The 15,941-nt window shown below is 48.9% G+C and overlaps 2 protein-coding genes and 1 pseudogene across 4 annotated transcripts in view; all 3 read right to left on the bottom strand.

Annotated features, from left to right (window-relative positions):
• Positions 1-135: 135 nt before the first annotated feature.
• On the bottom strand, positions 136-3,716 carry NRM (nurim). 3 transcript variants are annotated; one of them, XM_032140954.2, is made up of 4 exons: positions 3,268-3,716; positions 2,163-2,359; positions 1,392-1,568; positions 136-1,030 (listed from the first exon to the last, which is right to left on the bottom strand). In XM_032140954.2, the coding sequence occupies exons 1-4, from the start codon at positions 3,398-3,400 to the stop codon at positions 749-751; spliced, it is 789 nt and encodes a 262-aa protein (XP_031996845.1). In that variant the 5' UTR covers positions 3,401-3,716; the 3' UTR covers positions 136-748. The 3 variants fall into 3 exon arrangements, with proteins under 3 accessions (XP_031996845.1, XP_031996846.1, XP_058288321.1); XM_032140955.2 differs by lacking the exon at positions 1,392-1,568 and having other exon boundaries at positions 3,268-3,472; XM_058432338.1 differs by lacking the exons at positions 1,392-1,568; positions 2,163-2,359 and having other exon boundaries at positions 834-1,030; positions 3,268-3,472.
• A 6,151-nt stretch (positions 3,717-9,867) lies between these two features.
• LOC116460086 (60S ribosomal protein L7-like) lies at positions 9,868-10,958 on the bottom strand (annotated as a pseudogene).
• A 1,885-nt stretch (positions 10,959-12,843) lies between these two features.
• MDC1 (mediator of DNA damage checkpoint 1) overlaps positions 12,844-15,941 on the bottom strand; it is a 15,351-nt gene continuing 12,253 nt past the window's right edge. Inside the window, exons 11-13 of the mRNA XM_058432237.1 lie at positions 15,770-15,895; positions 15,571-15,681; positions 12,844-13,660 (exon numbers count right to left, since the gene is read on the bottom strand). Coding sequence (XP_058288220.1) covers positions 13,493-13,660; positions 15,571-15,681; positions 15,770-15,895 — 405 coding nt within the window. The 3' untranslated portion in view covers positions 12,844-13,492. The remainder of the gene's footprint in view (positions 13,661-15,570; positions 15,682-15,769; positions 15,896-15,941) is intronic.

The raw sequence follows: 15,941 nt of genomic DNA on the forward strand, positions 1-15,941 counted from the left end.
GTGGCCGAACCCCAGCGGTTGCCGGAGGGCGTGGTGGCTGCCCAGACTCCAGTTCGGTGCTCCCAGGCTCCCTTTGGCTTTCTTTCCCAAACTCAGCCCTGCAGCTTGGGAGACACTGACAGACTGCATGCCATATGTAGAAAAAGGCTGACTTTTATTTTCCTGCAGAGCATCTTCCTCGGGAGAGCAGGGAGCCCCAAGTCATCGAGTTAAGAGCAGGAGAATCCCCTTGACTAGGTTGGGGTCTGAGCCCAGAGGCAGGGCCTAAGGAGGTGCAGAGACTAGGGCCGGGAGTGGTGAGGCAAGGTGTGGGGCCTGGAGGGACAGCTATGACCGTTGAACTTGCAGACCCTGGTCCAGCTTCTTGGAGTAGAAGCCAGCGGTGGAGAAGGGGACCCCTGAGGCGCAGAGGCAAGTAACAGTGCCAGGGGAGTGGTCAGGGCAGATCCTTTCCTTCTCAGGAGGCTGTTGAGGGGGAGAGTGTCATGCCCTAAACAGTGAGGGGACAGATGACTTCCATACCCCGCTCTTCCTTGCTGGTGAGAAGTGGACCTTGGAGTTCAGTGGCTGAAACTCAGAATTTAGGGTATGGAGCTGGACCCAGAGAATAAAGTCTCAAGTAGTAGAAGGGGCAGCTCCTTCAGTCCATGGATTTGGGCCTCTGGCATGAAGCAGCCAGGGCCTGGATGTTAAGGATTTAGAATCCAGGGAGAGAGGAAGAACAGGGCTTGTAACCAGAGTGAGCTCCTCACTCTGCCTCCCCATCCTGGGGCCGAGACAGCAGGTGGAGTTTTCTTTGTAGCTGGGCCCGGAGGTAGTGGAGGTCTTGCTGATCAAGCCCATGAGCCAGGCCCAGGTAGAGGGTAAGGAGGAGAGCAAGGAGGAGACGGTCTGTGCCCAGGGTAGGCACCACCCACAGCACTGTCAACAGCTCCACACACACTGGGTGGCGCAAGTGGGAGAAGAGTCTGAGAGCCCGGGGAGACTTCAGGGCCAGAGGCTCGCCCAGCCCCAGCACATGGTAGTATACCTAAGAGAGGGAGAAGAGCATAGAAATGGAGTCAAGCCCTTTTCTCAGCTCGGGCACTTCTTTCCTCCTCTTCCAGGCACCGCCCTTCTAGAACTCAGGCCCAGGAACCTCCCTTCTATAACTCAGGCCCAGGAACCCCCCTTCTGAGACTTGGACACCTGATCCTGACTTCTGATCCATGTACCTTCCCCAGGCCCAGGAGGCCCATGCTTGCTGCCCTTCTCAGGGAAAGTCAAAGGGACGGGCCATGAGGGAGAAGCAAGGAGACAGTAGAAGAGCATGGGAGGAGGGAAACCCTTGAAAGGGAACGAGGAGTTCTAAAACGGGTCAGAGGTCGTAGGTAGGGATCTCGGAGCCTCACCTGTTTGAGGCCCATGAGCTCGGCATAGTCAAAGACGAGAAGGATGCTAAAGATGAGGAGCCAGGAGATGACATGGAGCACAAAGCAGAGGAGGGGCACCCAGGTGGCCCATGGCTCAGCCCGAGCCTCCCACAACACAGGGCCTCTGGGTATGGGCTCCCAGTGCCGCATCACCAGCTGTGGAAGGATAAGGGGCTGGGTATCCCAGTGGCCTACTCTGCCCGACCTTGGGAGACCCAGACCCAGATCTGCCCCCACCACAGGCTAGCCTGCAACTCTCCCCCACCTCTCTCCTAAGCATCACCACCAAATATTCACCATGTGGAGGGTGCGTGCTGGGTGAGGTCCCAAAGATGTAAGGATGGCCTGTCTCTACCCTGAGAACTTATAGAACAGATGGGGTGACCTGATAGCTACACAAAGTAGTAGCCTGTGCCAACCACCCAATGAAGACAGACAAGGCCTTCTCTTCAGACCTAGGGAAGTGGTTTTGAAGAAAGGGTAGGACTGAAGAGAAGGAAGGGATCTCAAGCAGGACATAAACAAAGTTGCAGAGGTGAGAATGCACATCTTGTGCTCGGGGAAGGACAAGTACACCCTTCTTGATAAAAAGTAGGATATGTGCTGTGGAGGAATGGAAGCTGAGATTAGTTCCTCAGTTCTCCTGAACCCATATTTTGCCCCTCCAATCCAGGGCACCCCTCCCACACTTGGTCTCCCTTGGGGACTCAACTGCCAGGATTTCATACCTGCAAGGCCAGGGCCTCATACCTGCAAGGCCAGGGCAGTGCAGGCCACATACAGTGACCTCTGAAGGACCCCAAAGTACCGGGAAGTCCATGCCTTCACTCTTTCAGCTGCCATGAGGCTGTGCTGCCCAACAAATAGAAGCAGGAGCCCCAGATCCCATGCCAGGGGGGCAAGGATGCTGCGGTCCTGCAGGGCAGCCAGCCATCCCTGGCGGGCATCTACAGGAAGTTGAGAGAAAAAGAGACAAAAGATCGAAACAGTGGCAGAATGTTTCCCCCACCCTCATCTCCTCTTGGAGCCCCAGGCCATGTCCCTTACTGCTTTCAAGAGGCTTAATGCTTCCTCTCTAGGCTGTGCCCATCTCACTTTTCCATTCCTAGTTTTTGCCCTCTTCCCTAGGCCTCCTGCAAACCTGGGGAAGAGGATTTATAGAACAACGCATGTTAGGCAGTTGCAAAAAGCATGGCTGGAGAGGCCACCGCTGGATTGCCCCTCTTCGGTTCTCCAAATGCTCCTTCTTTTTTTTTTTTTTTTTTTTTGAGACGGAGTCTCGCTCTGTCGCCCAGGCTGGAGTGCAGTGGCGCAATCTCGGGTCACTGCAAGCTCCACCTCCCGGGTTCACGCCATTCTCCTGCCTCAGCCTCTCCGAGTAGCTGGGACTACAGGCACGTGCCACCACGCCCGGCTAATTTTTTGTATTTTTAGTAGAGACGGGGTTTCACCGTGTTAGCCAGGATGGTCTCGAACTCCTGACCTCGTGATCCGCCCACCTCGGCCTCCCAAAGTGCTGGGATTACAGGCGTGAGCCACCGCGCCCGGCCATGCTCCTTCTTTTTAACACTCTCCTCTCAACAGTCCTCTCTACAAAACACTTTACTTAGAATACTCCGGTTACCGCCCTATTCGACTCCCTCAGTCCTCACTGTCCCGCCTCTCCAAAACTCTAATCCTTGAGTTCCTAATTTAGAACTCAGGTCTCCCTCCCCTGTAGCTTCTCGGCCGCTTTCAAGGTTCGAGTTCCCTCTCTTGGACTTCCCCGGTCATTTGCTTCCAAGCCCCGCCCTCGGTCCCTCTCCTACGGCTCCACCTTCCTACTCCCAGTTCATCCTCAATCCCTCCCGCTCACCCGGACCACCAGACTCCGGGATCCCTCCAAGAAGTGGCCGAAGGGAGGTAAAGCGCACGAATTCCACTCCGGTGCCAAAGGCCAGGATGAAAGAGGCGAGGGCAGCAGGGACCAGGAGCATTGCAGGGGCCATGGCGAGAAATGGAGGGGCGGGGAGAGGGGCGGGGTCGGGATTCCCGCTGCCACAGACCCCGCCCGCGGCCCCGCCCCCGGCCGAAATCCAGCCCAGGAGGGCGGGGCTCTTGCATGCCACCGCCCGGCTTCCGGCCCGCCGGGCGCAGCCTTCCCCATCCAGCCATCCAGCTGTGGATCCGTCCCTGGATGCGTGTCCCAGCCTGCGGTCTCTCCGTCACAGAAGGGAATGTTAGAATCCCGAGAGAGAGCTGTTAAGGGTAGCGGCTCTGCAGCCGCTCACGTGGGTTGAATCTCAGCTAGTCTAGTTTTCCCATCTAAAATGAAAAGTTACTATTTTACCACAAAATAAATTAATGTATGGAATACATTGTACAGAATACAATGTACAGAATAAATTTTGTAACTTACTATAAAGTTGAGTTGTTGACTGGTCAGTTGCTAAGAAGGGCAAATAACTTCTCTGTAAATACTGAAAGGTTTGTTGTAATAGTGCCAGAGATTGTTGATTAGTAACCATGAGAGTAAAAATGTTAAAATATTTGTGATAGTAACCTTTGTCAGAATTAAAGATCATGCAGCTAAGGACCTTGTCACAGTAAACGTGCACATAGTAGGGACCTTAGGTATCATTAGACTAATTCCATCAACTTATAGATAGAAGAAACAGGTCCAGAGAGATAATTGCCTGAGTTAGGAAGCTGCTAATCCTGTAGGCTAAGGGACCAAAAAATTGCTGAGCAGCCTCTCGCAGGCTTTACATTCCTTCTCCGTCTCCTGGGCTCAGTACTCCCACCCTCCTCTGAATCAATGCTGTTGTATGCTGTACCAGACATCTTATGTTTTCCCTTGAATTCAGTCTCCACCCTGCTTTCTGCTTCAGTAAGTTGTCCCAAATGGACGGTATCAATGAAAGTCACAGTTTTTATTGAGAAAGTCCTCTCGCCGGGCGCGGTGGCTCACGCCTGTAATCCCAGCACTTTGGGAGGCCGAGGCGGGTGGATCACTAGGTCAGGAGATCGAGACCACGGTGAAACCCCGTCTCTACCAAAAATACAAAAAAAATTAGCCGGGCGCGGTGGCGGGCGCCTGTAGTCCCAGCTACTCAGGAGGCTGAGGCAGGAGAATGGCGTGAACCCGGGAGGCGGAGCTTGCAGTGAGCCGAGATCGCGCCACTGAACTCCAGCCTGGGCGACAGAGCAAGACTCCGTTTCAAAAAACAAAAAAAAAAAAAAAGAGAAAGTCCTCTCTACACGACTGCTCCGTCCTCATCTTTTTGAGCTTGGAGGTGATCACAACAGAGCTGTGGGTACTAAGGCACTGCCCTATTCTTTCTGATTTCCCTACACCCTGCCTACTTCTTTGTAATTATCACTTTATTAAACTCTCCCCCAAATTATCCTAATTTGACTGTGCTATTCATTTCCTGCTAGGACTATGAATAGAGACGCTTACCACACAAAGCAATGTGCTACAACCTATGGGGGTCATTGGAAGTGTAAGAGGCCAGACTCGGTGGCTCACGCCTGTAATCCCAGCACTTTGGGAGGCTGAGGTGGGTGGATCACTTTAGACCAGGAGTTCGAGACCAGAATGGCCAACGTGGTGAAACTCCGTTTCTACTAAAAAATTTTTAGGCCGGGCGCGGTGGCTCACGCTTGTAATCCCAGCACTTTGGGAGGCCGAGGCGGGCGGATCACGAGGTCAGGAGATCGAGACCACGGTGAAACCCCGTCTCTACTAAAAATACAAAAAAATTAGCCGGGCGTGGTGGCGGGCTCCTGTAGTCCCAGCTACTCGGAGAGGCTGAGGCAGGAGAATTGCTTGAACCCGGGAGGCGGAGCTTGCAGTGAGCCGAGATTGCGCCACTGCACTCCAGCCTGGGCCACAGAGCGAGACTCTGTCTCAAAAAACAAAAAAAACAAACAAAACAAACAAACAAACAAAAAAATTTTAAAAATTAGCTGGGCGTGGTGGTGTGCGCCTGTAATCCCAGCTACTTGGGAGGCTGAGGCAGGAGAATCCACTGGGTGATGGAGCAAGACTCTGTCTCAAAAAAAAAAAAAAAAATACAAGGAAGTATAAGAAAAGATCCCTAATCCCTAGCTGTTTAACCTGAGGCATTTAAATAGTACCACTCATGAAGAGGGAGTGTAGCTGAGTGCTACACGGTGCTCTACAGACAGCAGGTGTGGTAAGAAATCAGGGTCTCTGGCTGGGCACAGTGGCTCACAGCTGTAATCCCAGCACTTGGGAGGCTGAGGCAGTTGGATCATCTGAGGTCAGGAGTTTGAGACCAGCCTGGCCAACATGGTGAAACCTCATCCCTACTTAAAAGACAAAAATTAGCCAGGTGTGGTGGCAGGGGCCTGTAATCCCAGCTTCTCGGGAGGCTGAGGCAGGAGAATCGCTTGAACCCGGGAGGTGGAGGTTGCAATAAGCTGAGATCTCGCCACTGGACTCCAGCCTGGGTGACAGAGTGAGACTCTGTCTCAAAAAAAAAAAGGAGCTGGGCGCGGTGGCTCATGCCTGTTATCCCAGCACTATGGGAGGCCTAGGCGGGTGGATCACGAGGTCAGGGGTTCAAGACCAGCCTGACCAACATGGTGAAACCCCGTCTCTACTAAGAATACAAAAATTAGCCGGGTGTGGTGGCACACGCCTGTAGTCCCAACTACTTGGGAGGCTCAGGCAGGAGAATTGCTTGGACCTGGGAGGCGGAGGTTGCAGTAAGCCGAGATGGCGCCACTGCACTCCAGCCTGGGCAACAGAACAAGACTCCATCTCAACAACAACAACAACAACAAACAAACAAACAAAAGGAGCCGGGCACAGTGGCTCACGCCTGTAATCCCAGCACTTCGCGAGGCCAAGGCGGGTGGATCACCTGAGGTTGGGAGTTTGAGACCAGCCTGACCAACATGGAGAAACCCCGTCTCTACTAAAAATACAAAATTAGCCAGGTGTGGTGGTGCATGCCTGTAATTGCAGCTACTCAGGAGGCTGAGGCAGGAGAATCACTTGAACCCGAGAGGTAGAGGCTGCGGTGAGCCAAGATCATGCCATTGAACCCAGCCTTGGCAACAAGAGTGAAACTCTGTCTCAAAAAAAAAAAAAAAAAAAAGGAAAGAAAGAAATCATGGCCTCCGGGACATGGATAATTTTAGAGTAGGAAAGCTTGGAGTTGTGCAAGGGGACTAATATTTATCTGGGTCATACTGTCTGCCACCCCCACAATGGCTGTGCTTAATGTATATTATGATATTAGATATGTTTAATAGCCAGCAAAATGCTTGGCAAATCTCATGCTATTTCTACTACACCAAAGTTTTCCAAACTTAAATATTACTTACATGCAGAAAAGTGTACTTAAGTAATCAACTATTTTTTAAAAATTGAAATTCATGCAACATAAAATTAATCTTTTTTTTTCGAGTTGCAGTCCAGGCTGGAGTGCAGTGGTATGATCACGGCTCACTGCAACCTCGAACTTCTGGGCAAATGGTCCTCTTGCCTCAGCCTCCTGAGTAGTTGGGACTACAGGCATGCGCCACCACATTCAGCTAACTTTTTATTTTTTGTAGTAATGGGGTCTCACTATGATGCCCAGGTTGGTTTCAAACTCCTTGGCTCAAGTGATCCTGCTGCCTTAGCCTCCCAGGGTGCCACCATGCTCTGCCTAACCACTTTATTTAATTAATTACTTTATTTATTTATTCATTTATTTTTGAGACAGAGTTTCGCTCTTATTGCCCAGGCTGGAGTGCAATGGCGCGATCTTGGCTCACTGCAACCTCCGCCTCTTGGGTTCATGTGATTCTCCTGCCTCAGCCTCCCGAGTAGCTGGGATTACAGGCGCCTACCACCACACCTGGCTAATTTTTGCATTTTTAATAGAGATAGGGTTTCACCATGTTGGCCAGGCTAGTCTCAAACTCCTGACCTCAGGTGATCCACCCACCTCGGCCTCCCACAGTGCTGGGATTACAGGTGTGAGCCACCGCATCCGGCCTAGCCTAACCACTTTAAATAGAATAATATAACGGTATTTAGTACATTAGTAATAGGTAAAACCACCACCTTTATCTAGTTTCAAAACATGTTTTTTGTTTTTTTTTTGAGATGGAGCTTTGCTCTTATCGCCCAGGCTGGAGTGCAATGGCTGATCTCCGCTCACTGCAACCTCTGCCACCCAGGTTCAAGTAATTCTCCTGCTCAGCCTCCCAAGTGGCTGGGATTACAGACATGTGCCATCATGCCCGGCTAATTTTGTATTTTTAGTAGTGATGGGGTTTCACCATGTTGGTCCAGCTAGTCTTGAACTCCTGACCTCAAGTGATCCAACTGCCCCAGGCTCCCAAAGTTCTAGGATTACAGGCGTGAGCCACCACGCTGGGCCTTCAAAACATTTTCATCACCCCAAAATAAAACTCCATACCCATGAAGCTACTCCCCATTTTCTCATCCCCCTACCCCACAGCCGCTGGCAACCACAAATCTGCTCTTGTTCTCTATGGGTTTACCTATTCTCGATATTCCTTACATGTGTAGTCATATAATATGTGTTCTGTTTCTGGCTTTCCTTCACTTAGCAAAATATTTTGATGTTCATCTTCAAAGTATTGTAGAATATATCAGTATTTCATCCTTTTTATGGTTGAATAATATTTGATTATATGGGTATATCACAATTGTTTATCCACTCATTTGCTGATGAACATTTGTGTTGTTTCCACCTTTTTGGCTACTGTAAAAAGTGCTGATATGAACACTCACGTACAAGAATTTGTTTGAACAACTGTTTTCTTTTCCTTTTTTTTTTTTTTTTTGGAGACAGGGTCTTGCTCTGTTACCCAGGCTGGAATGTAGTTGCACAATCATGGCTCATTGCAGCCTCGACCTCCTCCCACCTCAGCATTCCAAGTAGCTAGGATTACAGGCATGAGCCACCACACCCGGCTAAATTTTTTTTTTTTTTTTTTTTTTTTTGAGACAGAGTCTTTCTCTGTCACCCAGGCTGGAGTGCAGTGGCGTGATCTCAGCTCACTGCAACCTCTGCTTCCCGGGTTCAAGTGATTCTCCAGCCTCAGCCTCCCCACTAGCTGGGATTACAGCTGCATGCCACCATGCCCAGCTAATTTTATTATTATTATTATTATTTTTTGAGACAGAGTCTCCCTCTATAGCCAGGCTGGAGTGCAGTGGCACAATCTCGGCTCACTGCAAACTCTGACTCTCTGGTTCAAGTGATTCTTCTGCCTAAGCCTCACGAGTAGCTGGGACTACAGGCACACGCCACCATGCCCAGCTAATTTTTGTATTTTTAGTAGAGACGGGGTTTCACCATGTTGGACAGGATGGTCTCGATCTCCTGACCTCGTGATCCACCCGCCTCAGCCTCCCAAAGTGCTGGGATTACAGGCGTGAGCCACCAGGCCCAGTTAATTTTTTTTTTTTTTAGACGGAGTTTTGCTCTTGTTGCAATGGCATGATCTTGGCTCACCACAATCTCTGCCTCCCAGGTTCAAGCGATTCTCCTGCCTCAGCCTCCTGAGAAGCTGGGATTACCAGCATGCACCACTACGCCCAGCTAATTTTGTATTTCTTAGTAGAGATGGGGTTTCTCCATGTTGGTCAGGCTGGTATCGAACTCCTGACCTCAGGTGATCCAACTGCCTTTGGCCTCCCAAAATGCTGGGATTACAGGCATGAGCCACCACACCCGGCTAATTTTTGTATTTTTTAGTAGAGATGGGTTTTCGCCATGTTGGCCAGGCTCGTCTTGAACTCCTGACCTCAGGTGATCTACCCACCTTGCCTCCCAAAGTGCTAGGATTACAGGCATGAGCCACCGCACTTAGCCCATTTTTGTATTTTTTGTAGTGACAGGGTTTTGCCATGTTGCCCAGACTGGTTGCCCATGAACTCCTGGGCTCATGCAATCCTCCCACTTTGGCTTCCCAAACTGCTGGAATTATAGGCATAAGCCACCCCATCCAGCCTGGACACCTGATTTAAATTCTTTTGGGTGTACAGCTAGGAGCCGAATTGCTGGATTGTTTGGTAATTCCATGTTTTTTTTTTTTTTTTGAGACGGAGTCTCGCTCTGTTGCCCAGGCTGGAGTGCAGTGGCGCAATCTCGGCTCACTGCAACCTCCGCCTCCTGGGTTCATGCCATTCTCCTGCCTCAGCCTCCCGAGTAGCTGGGACTACAGGCGCCCGCCTCTGCGCCCAGCTAATTTTTTGTATTTTTAGTAGAAACGGGGTTTCACCATGTTAGCCAAGATGGTCTCGATCTCCTGACCTCGTGATCCACTCACCTCGGCCTCCCAAAGTGCTGGGATTACAGGCGTGAGCCACTGCGCCCGGCTAGTAATTCCATGTTTAACTTTCTTTTTTTTTTTCCTCCAATTTGAGAGCAGGTACTGCTTAAGTGCTTAGATTAGAAAAACAAGCACAGTAGACACCTTAGCTCATTCTTCTAATAAGTCTGTTGATCTGGTGCTCCCTGTTGCCAGCATGTCCACTTTCTACAAAATGGGTGGTCTTTCTCTTTATTCTACCTTATGAAGAGGATAATTTGAAGGGCCACAGGAAGTTATTTGCTTCTTTGAAGCATTTTCCAACAGTATAGATCTCAAGAATCAGATCCTCCATGCAGGTGATGCCATATTTACCAAGAGATAAAGCAATCAAAGTGTCATCTGTCAAAGCAATTTGCTTCTTATTGATTTTTGCCATAACCATGCTGGTAGATTAGTTCATTTACTGACTTCAGCTTTGAGTACCCCCATGCCATATATGGTTCTACAATCCTCAGCATGTTCATTGAAGCCTTGTTGAGCTTCACAAAGGTTCCATTGAAGATTTAACAAAGGCGAAGAGGCTGCAACACCTTTCGGACCTTTGGGTTCACACCACTGATACCTCTGATCCCGATGACAAATGGCAATTTGGGTTTTGCAGGTACATAGAAGTTGCCAGCTTTTCTGGCCATCCTAGCCATTTGAATTTCAGTTCTGTACCCTGCCTATATTCCTTGTGATAGTGCTTCACTTTTTCATAGATAAGCTTCCTCCTTGCCTTTTGAATCATCTTTTGGGCAAATTTCTTTCTCGGGCCTTTGATCTTCAGCTCTGGGAAATTCCTTCGCTTTTTAAGGGTTTCTGGCATAGCAGGAACCTCCTTCTTTCTCTCTCTCTCTTTTTTTTTTGAGACGGGGTCTCGCTCTGTCTCCCATGCTGGAGTGTAATGGTGCAATCTCGACTCAATGCAACCTCCCCCTCCTGCATTCAAGCAATTCTCCTGCCTCCGTCTCCTGAGTAGCTGGGATACAGGCAGCCGCCACCATGCCCGGCTAATTTTGTTTTGTATTTTTAGTAGAGACAGGGTTTCGTCATTTTGGCCAGCCTGGTCTCGAATTCCTGACCTCAGGTGATCTGCCCACCTCGGCCTCCCAGTGTTGGGATTACAGGTGTGAGCCACTGCACCCCGGCCCTCTCCTTCTTCTTATCTACGACACCCTACATGAGGGTTCCAGTCAGAAAAGAAGCTACTTTTTTTTTTGAGAGGGAGTCTCGCTCTGTTGCCAGGCTGGAGTACAGTGGAGCAGTCTTGGCTCACTGCAACCTCCGTCTCCCGGGTTCAAGCGATTCTCCTGCCTCAACCTCCTGAGTAGCTGGGACTACAGGCGCCTGCCACCACGCCTAGCTAATTTTTTGTATTTTTAGTAGAGACGGGGTTTCTCCATGTTAGCCAGGATGGTCTCGATCTCCTGATCTTGTGATCCGCCCACCTTGGCCTCCCAAAGTGCTAGGGATTACAGGAGTGAGCCACCACGCCTGGCCTTTTTTTTTTAGATGGAGTCTTGCTCTGTTGCCCAGGCTGGAGTGCAGTGGCACAATCTCAGCTCACTGCAACCTCCACTTCCCAGGTTCCAGCAATTCTTCTGCCTCAGCCTCCCAAGTAGCTGGGACTACAGGCATGCGTCACCACGCCTGGCTAATTTTTTGTGTTTTTAGTAGAGACGGGGTTTCACCATGTTGGCCAGGCTGGTCTCAAACTTCTGACCTCAGGTGATCCACCTGTCTTGACTTCCCAAAGTGCTGGGATTACAGGCATGAGCCGCCGTGACTGGCCTTTTATTTTTTTGAGACAAAGTCTCACTCTGTTGCCCAGGCTGAAGTGCAGTGGCTGCTGTTACTGCAGCCTTGACCTCCTGGGCTCAAACGATTTTCCTCTTAGCCTCCCAAGTAGCTGGGACCATAGGTGTGTGCAACCATGCCCGGTGAATTTTTGTATTTTTGGTAGAGACGAGGTTTTGTCATGTTGCCCGGCTGGCCGTGAACTCCTGAGCTCAAGTGATCTGCCCGTCTTGGCCTCCAAAGTGCTGGGATTACATGTGTGAGCCACTGTGCCCATCCATATGTTTAACTTTTTGAGGAACCATCAAACTGTTTACCGCAGAGGCTGAACCATCTAACATTCCTACCAGCAATGTATAAGGATTCTAATTTCTCCACATCCTTGTAATCAACTAACTTTTAAAATTTAAATTTGGCGGCCGGGCGTGGTGGCTCACGCTTGTAATCCCAGCACTTTGGGAGGCTGAGGCGGGCGGATCACGAGGTCAGGAGATCGAGACCACGGTGAAACCCCGTCTCTACTAAAAAATACAAAAAATTAGACGGGCGTGGTGGCGGGCGCCTGTAGTCCCAGCTACTCGGAGAGGCTGAGGCAGGAGAATGGCGTGAACTCGGGAGGCGGAGCTTGCAGTGAGCCGAGATTGCACCACTGCACTCCAGCCTGGGCGACAGAGCGAGACTCCGTCTCAAAAAAAAAAAAAAAAGGCCAGTCAGGGTGGCTCATGCCTGTAATCCCAGCACTTTGGGAAGTCAAGACAGGTGGATCACCTGAGGTCAGGAGTTTGAGACCAGCCTGGCCAACATGGTGAAACTCTGTCTCTACTAAAAATACAAAAATTAGCCGGGCGTGGTGGCATGTGCCTGCAATCCCAGTTACTTGGGAGGCTGAGGTGGGTGGATCACTTGAGGTCAGAAGTTAGAGATCAGTCTGGGCAACATGACAAAACCTCATCTCTACCAAAAATACAAAAATTTAGTAGAGCCCCGTCTCTACTAAACAATAAAAAGAAAATTAGCCAGGCATGGTGGTGTGTGCCTGCAGTCGTAGCTACTCAGGAGGCTGAGGTGGGAGTATTGCTTGACCTGGGAGGTGGAGGTTGCAGTGAGCCGAGATGGTGCCACTGCACTCCAGCCTAGGTGACAGAGATGAGACCCTGTCTCAAGGAAAAAAAAAAAACCTTAAGAAATGTTATATAAATTGTCCTAAATAGAAGATAATGATGAATTAAATACAAGTCTATGATTTTTTTTAAAGTCTGTGTCTTGAGACCTAGACATTTTAAAAAACTACACTACACCATAAGGCACAGAGTGAATATTTATTTATCACAGAGGTTAAGCCGAAGCTCTAATTTTATAAATCCTGGAAAAGCTGGCCAGAAAAGTACAGAGACTTGCCCAAAGTCAAAGCTAAAGATGCTTCCAGAGGCCAGGAGAGAAGAAAATGTTTTAGTAGCACTCCATAACTGGACCCTCAGATCTACTCACTCCAAGCATCCCTTCAAGTTCCTGACCCCAAAATAAGAATCTCAGTAAGAAAACAATAGAGATGGTTTCCAAATAGGAGGTAGGACACGAGTGGCATCGAGCAATAACTGCAACAGTCTGGCTAAAGATAGCTGCCACTTATGACATTTGAGCATGAAACTAGCTAATTTTAAAATGGCCATTTAATACACGCATGTAAGAAATCTTGTATCCCCTAAATCTATACAAATAAAAAACTATAAATACAAATAAAATAAAATGGCCATTAAAAAAACAAACAAACAAAAAAACCTGTGGCTTCCAAATCCCTTATCTTTTCATTTATTCATAAAGATTTCTGGTCCCACCCATGTTCCAGGACAAGTTGTATCAATATACCCCAATCCTTTCTAACGACCTGAGTTCTTTCTTCCACATATCTTCTAATTCGTGATCTGGGAGGGAAAAGGGTAGTGGAGTTCTCAGGTGGATGACATCTCCAAAGGGTAAAGGACAAAGGCCTCTGGCTTGGCTTCCTGCTTCAGCACTCCAGTCAGCAGGAACTCAGGTGAGAGGAGCGGCAGCCCAACCCGCAGTGGAACAGAACAACGAGGGAAGTCCTGAGGGCATGTGATCACAACTCTCTGAGGCTGGGGAAGACAGAGCAAAGACAAAATCAGGTGAAAAAGAATCCTAGAAATGGGTTCAGGACCCACTAACCAGTCTTAGCATCACTAAAATAATACCTCCTAATATGAAGCCAAGTGAAGCACACTGCATACTGTCTATGAAATACTCTTGCTAGGCTGGGCGCGGTGGCTCATGCCTGTAATTACCCAGCAACTTTGGGAGGCTGAGGCGGGTGGATCACGAGGTCAGGAGATCGAGACCTCAGTGAAACCCTGTCTCTACTAAAAATACAACAACAACAAAAAATTAGCCGGGCGTGGTGGCGGGTGCCTGTGGTCCCAGCTACTCGGGAGGCTGGGGCAGGAGAATGGTGTGAAAACCCAGGAGGTGGAGCTTGCAGTGAGCCAAGATCACACCACTGCACTCCAGCCTGGGCGATAGAGCAAGAGTCCATCTCAAAAGAAAAAAAAAAAAAAAGAAATACTCATGCTAGAGGCCAGGCACAGTGGCTCACGCCTATAATCCCAGCACTTTGGGAGGCCGAGGTGGGTGGATCACGAGATCAAGAGATCGAGACCATCCTGGCCAATGTGGTGAAACTCCATCTCTACTAAAAATACAAAAATTAGCTGGGCGTGGTGGTGTGCGCCTATAGTCCCAGCTACTTGGGAGGTTGAGGCAGGAGAATCGCTTGAACCCGGGAGATGGAGGTTGCAGTGAGCCAAGACTGCTCCACTGTACTCCAGCCTGGTGACAGAGCGAGACTCTGTCAAAAAAAAAAAAAAAAATACTCTTGCTAGAAAGAGGAACCTGAATTTATTTAAACTTTTACAATTATCTGCAGTTTCCAGGAAATATGGAATACAGAGGAACAAGATAAATGATACAACAAGGAGGCAAACCCAAAATTCCAGACTGAGGAACATTCTAAAGGACAAGTGACCCAGTTTCTGCAGGAAATCGATGGCATAAAAAAAGCTGGGTGGGTTAAAGGATGCTCTACAGTAAAGAGAATTAAGAGGATAATACGTGTGGCAGTATGTGGACCTTATTTGAATCCTGATTTGAACAACTGTATAGAGAGATTTTTCAGACAACGGGAGAAATTTTATTAATGGAGTGTGAGCAAATGACCAATAAACTACTGTTAATTTTGTTTAGGATCAATGATGGCATTGTGATTATGAAATAAAATGTACATATTTATTCTTAGAGATATATATTTAAGTATGTAGGAAGAAATAACATAATATTGGCAGTTTGCTTTAAAATATTTCAGCAAAGAAAGAGAAAGGAAAAAAAGAAAGAATAAAGAAAAATAAAAAGAAATAAAATACTTCAGCAAAGAAAATCAAAGGAAAAAGCTGGGCACGGTGGCTTATACCTGTAATCCCAGTACTTTGAGAGGCCGAGGTGGGCGGATCACGAGGTCAGGAGATCAAGACCATCCTGGCTAACACAGTGAAACCCTGTCTCTACTAAAAATACAAAAAAATTAGCCGGGCGTGGTGGCGGGCGCCTGTAGTCCCAGCTACTAGGGAGGCTGAGGCAGGAGAATGGCGTGAACCCAGGAGGCGGAGATTGTAGTGAGCCGAGATTGTGCCACCGTACTACAGCCTGGGTGACAGAGTGAGACTCTGTCTCAAAAAAAAAAAAAAAAAAAATCAAAGGAAAAAAAGGATAGATGGATGGAGCAAATGTAGCATAATCTAAATTAAGCTGCTGAATCTCAGTGATTGTTATATGGGGGTATCAGCAGATCTGTCCCCTCATTCCTATCCCTTTCTATACCACAGGTCTTTTCCCCCACTCTCTCACTACTCTATATTCCTTTCTGTACCTCCATTTTTTCCCTCCAACCTTTGCCATTCCAGCCACCTCTTTAACTGCCACTGCCACCTCACCCAGACCCAGAACATCCTAAGCATACCTTATAGGACCGAGGCATGCTGGGTAGGTATGTGCCTCCACAGCAGCTAATGATCTCTCCCATCTGAGGTGGTGGTGGCTGGACTCCAGGGGTCACATAGATCTCATAGCCCTAAGAGAAAGAAATGATGGAGATGGTATTGTAGGTTGGGAAGCACTGGAGGGAGGGCTGAAGCACAGGTCAAAAGATAGCCTCTCACCTCTAGCAGCCTTCGTTCCCGAGCCCGGCTCAGTGCGTCTTGAAGGCTAAAGCCAAAGTTCTTCTCTTGCTCAGGGTCGGTCACCACATATTCATCCGGGGGTAAGAAAAAACCAGCCTTGTGGGACTAAGGATGGCAGCAGTCAGCATCAAAGCTCAGCCCAGTCCCTCAC

Source organism: Hylobates moloch, unplaced genomic scaffold (genome assembly GCF_009828535.3).
Source record: "Hylobates moloch isolate HMO894 unplaced genomic scaffold, HMol_V3 SCAFFOLD_20, whole genome shotgun sequence".
Lineage (NCBI taxonomy): Eukaryota > Metazoa > Chordata > Mammalia > Primates > Hylobatidae > Hylobates > Hylobates moloch.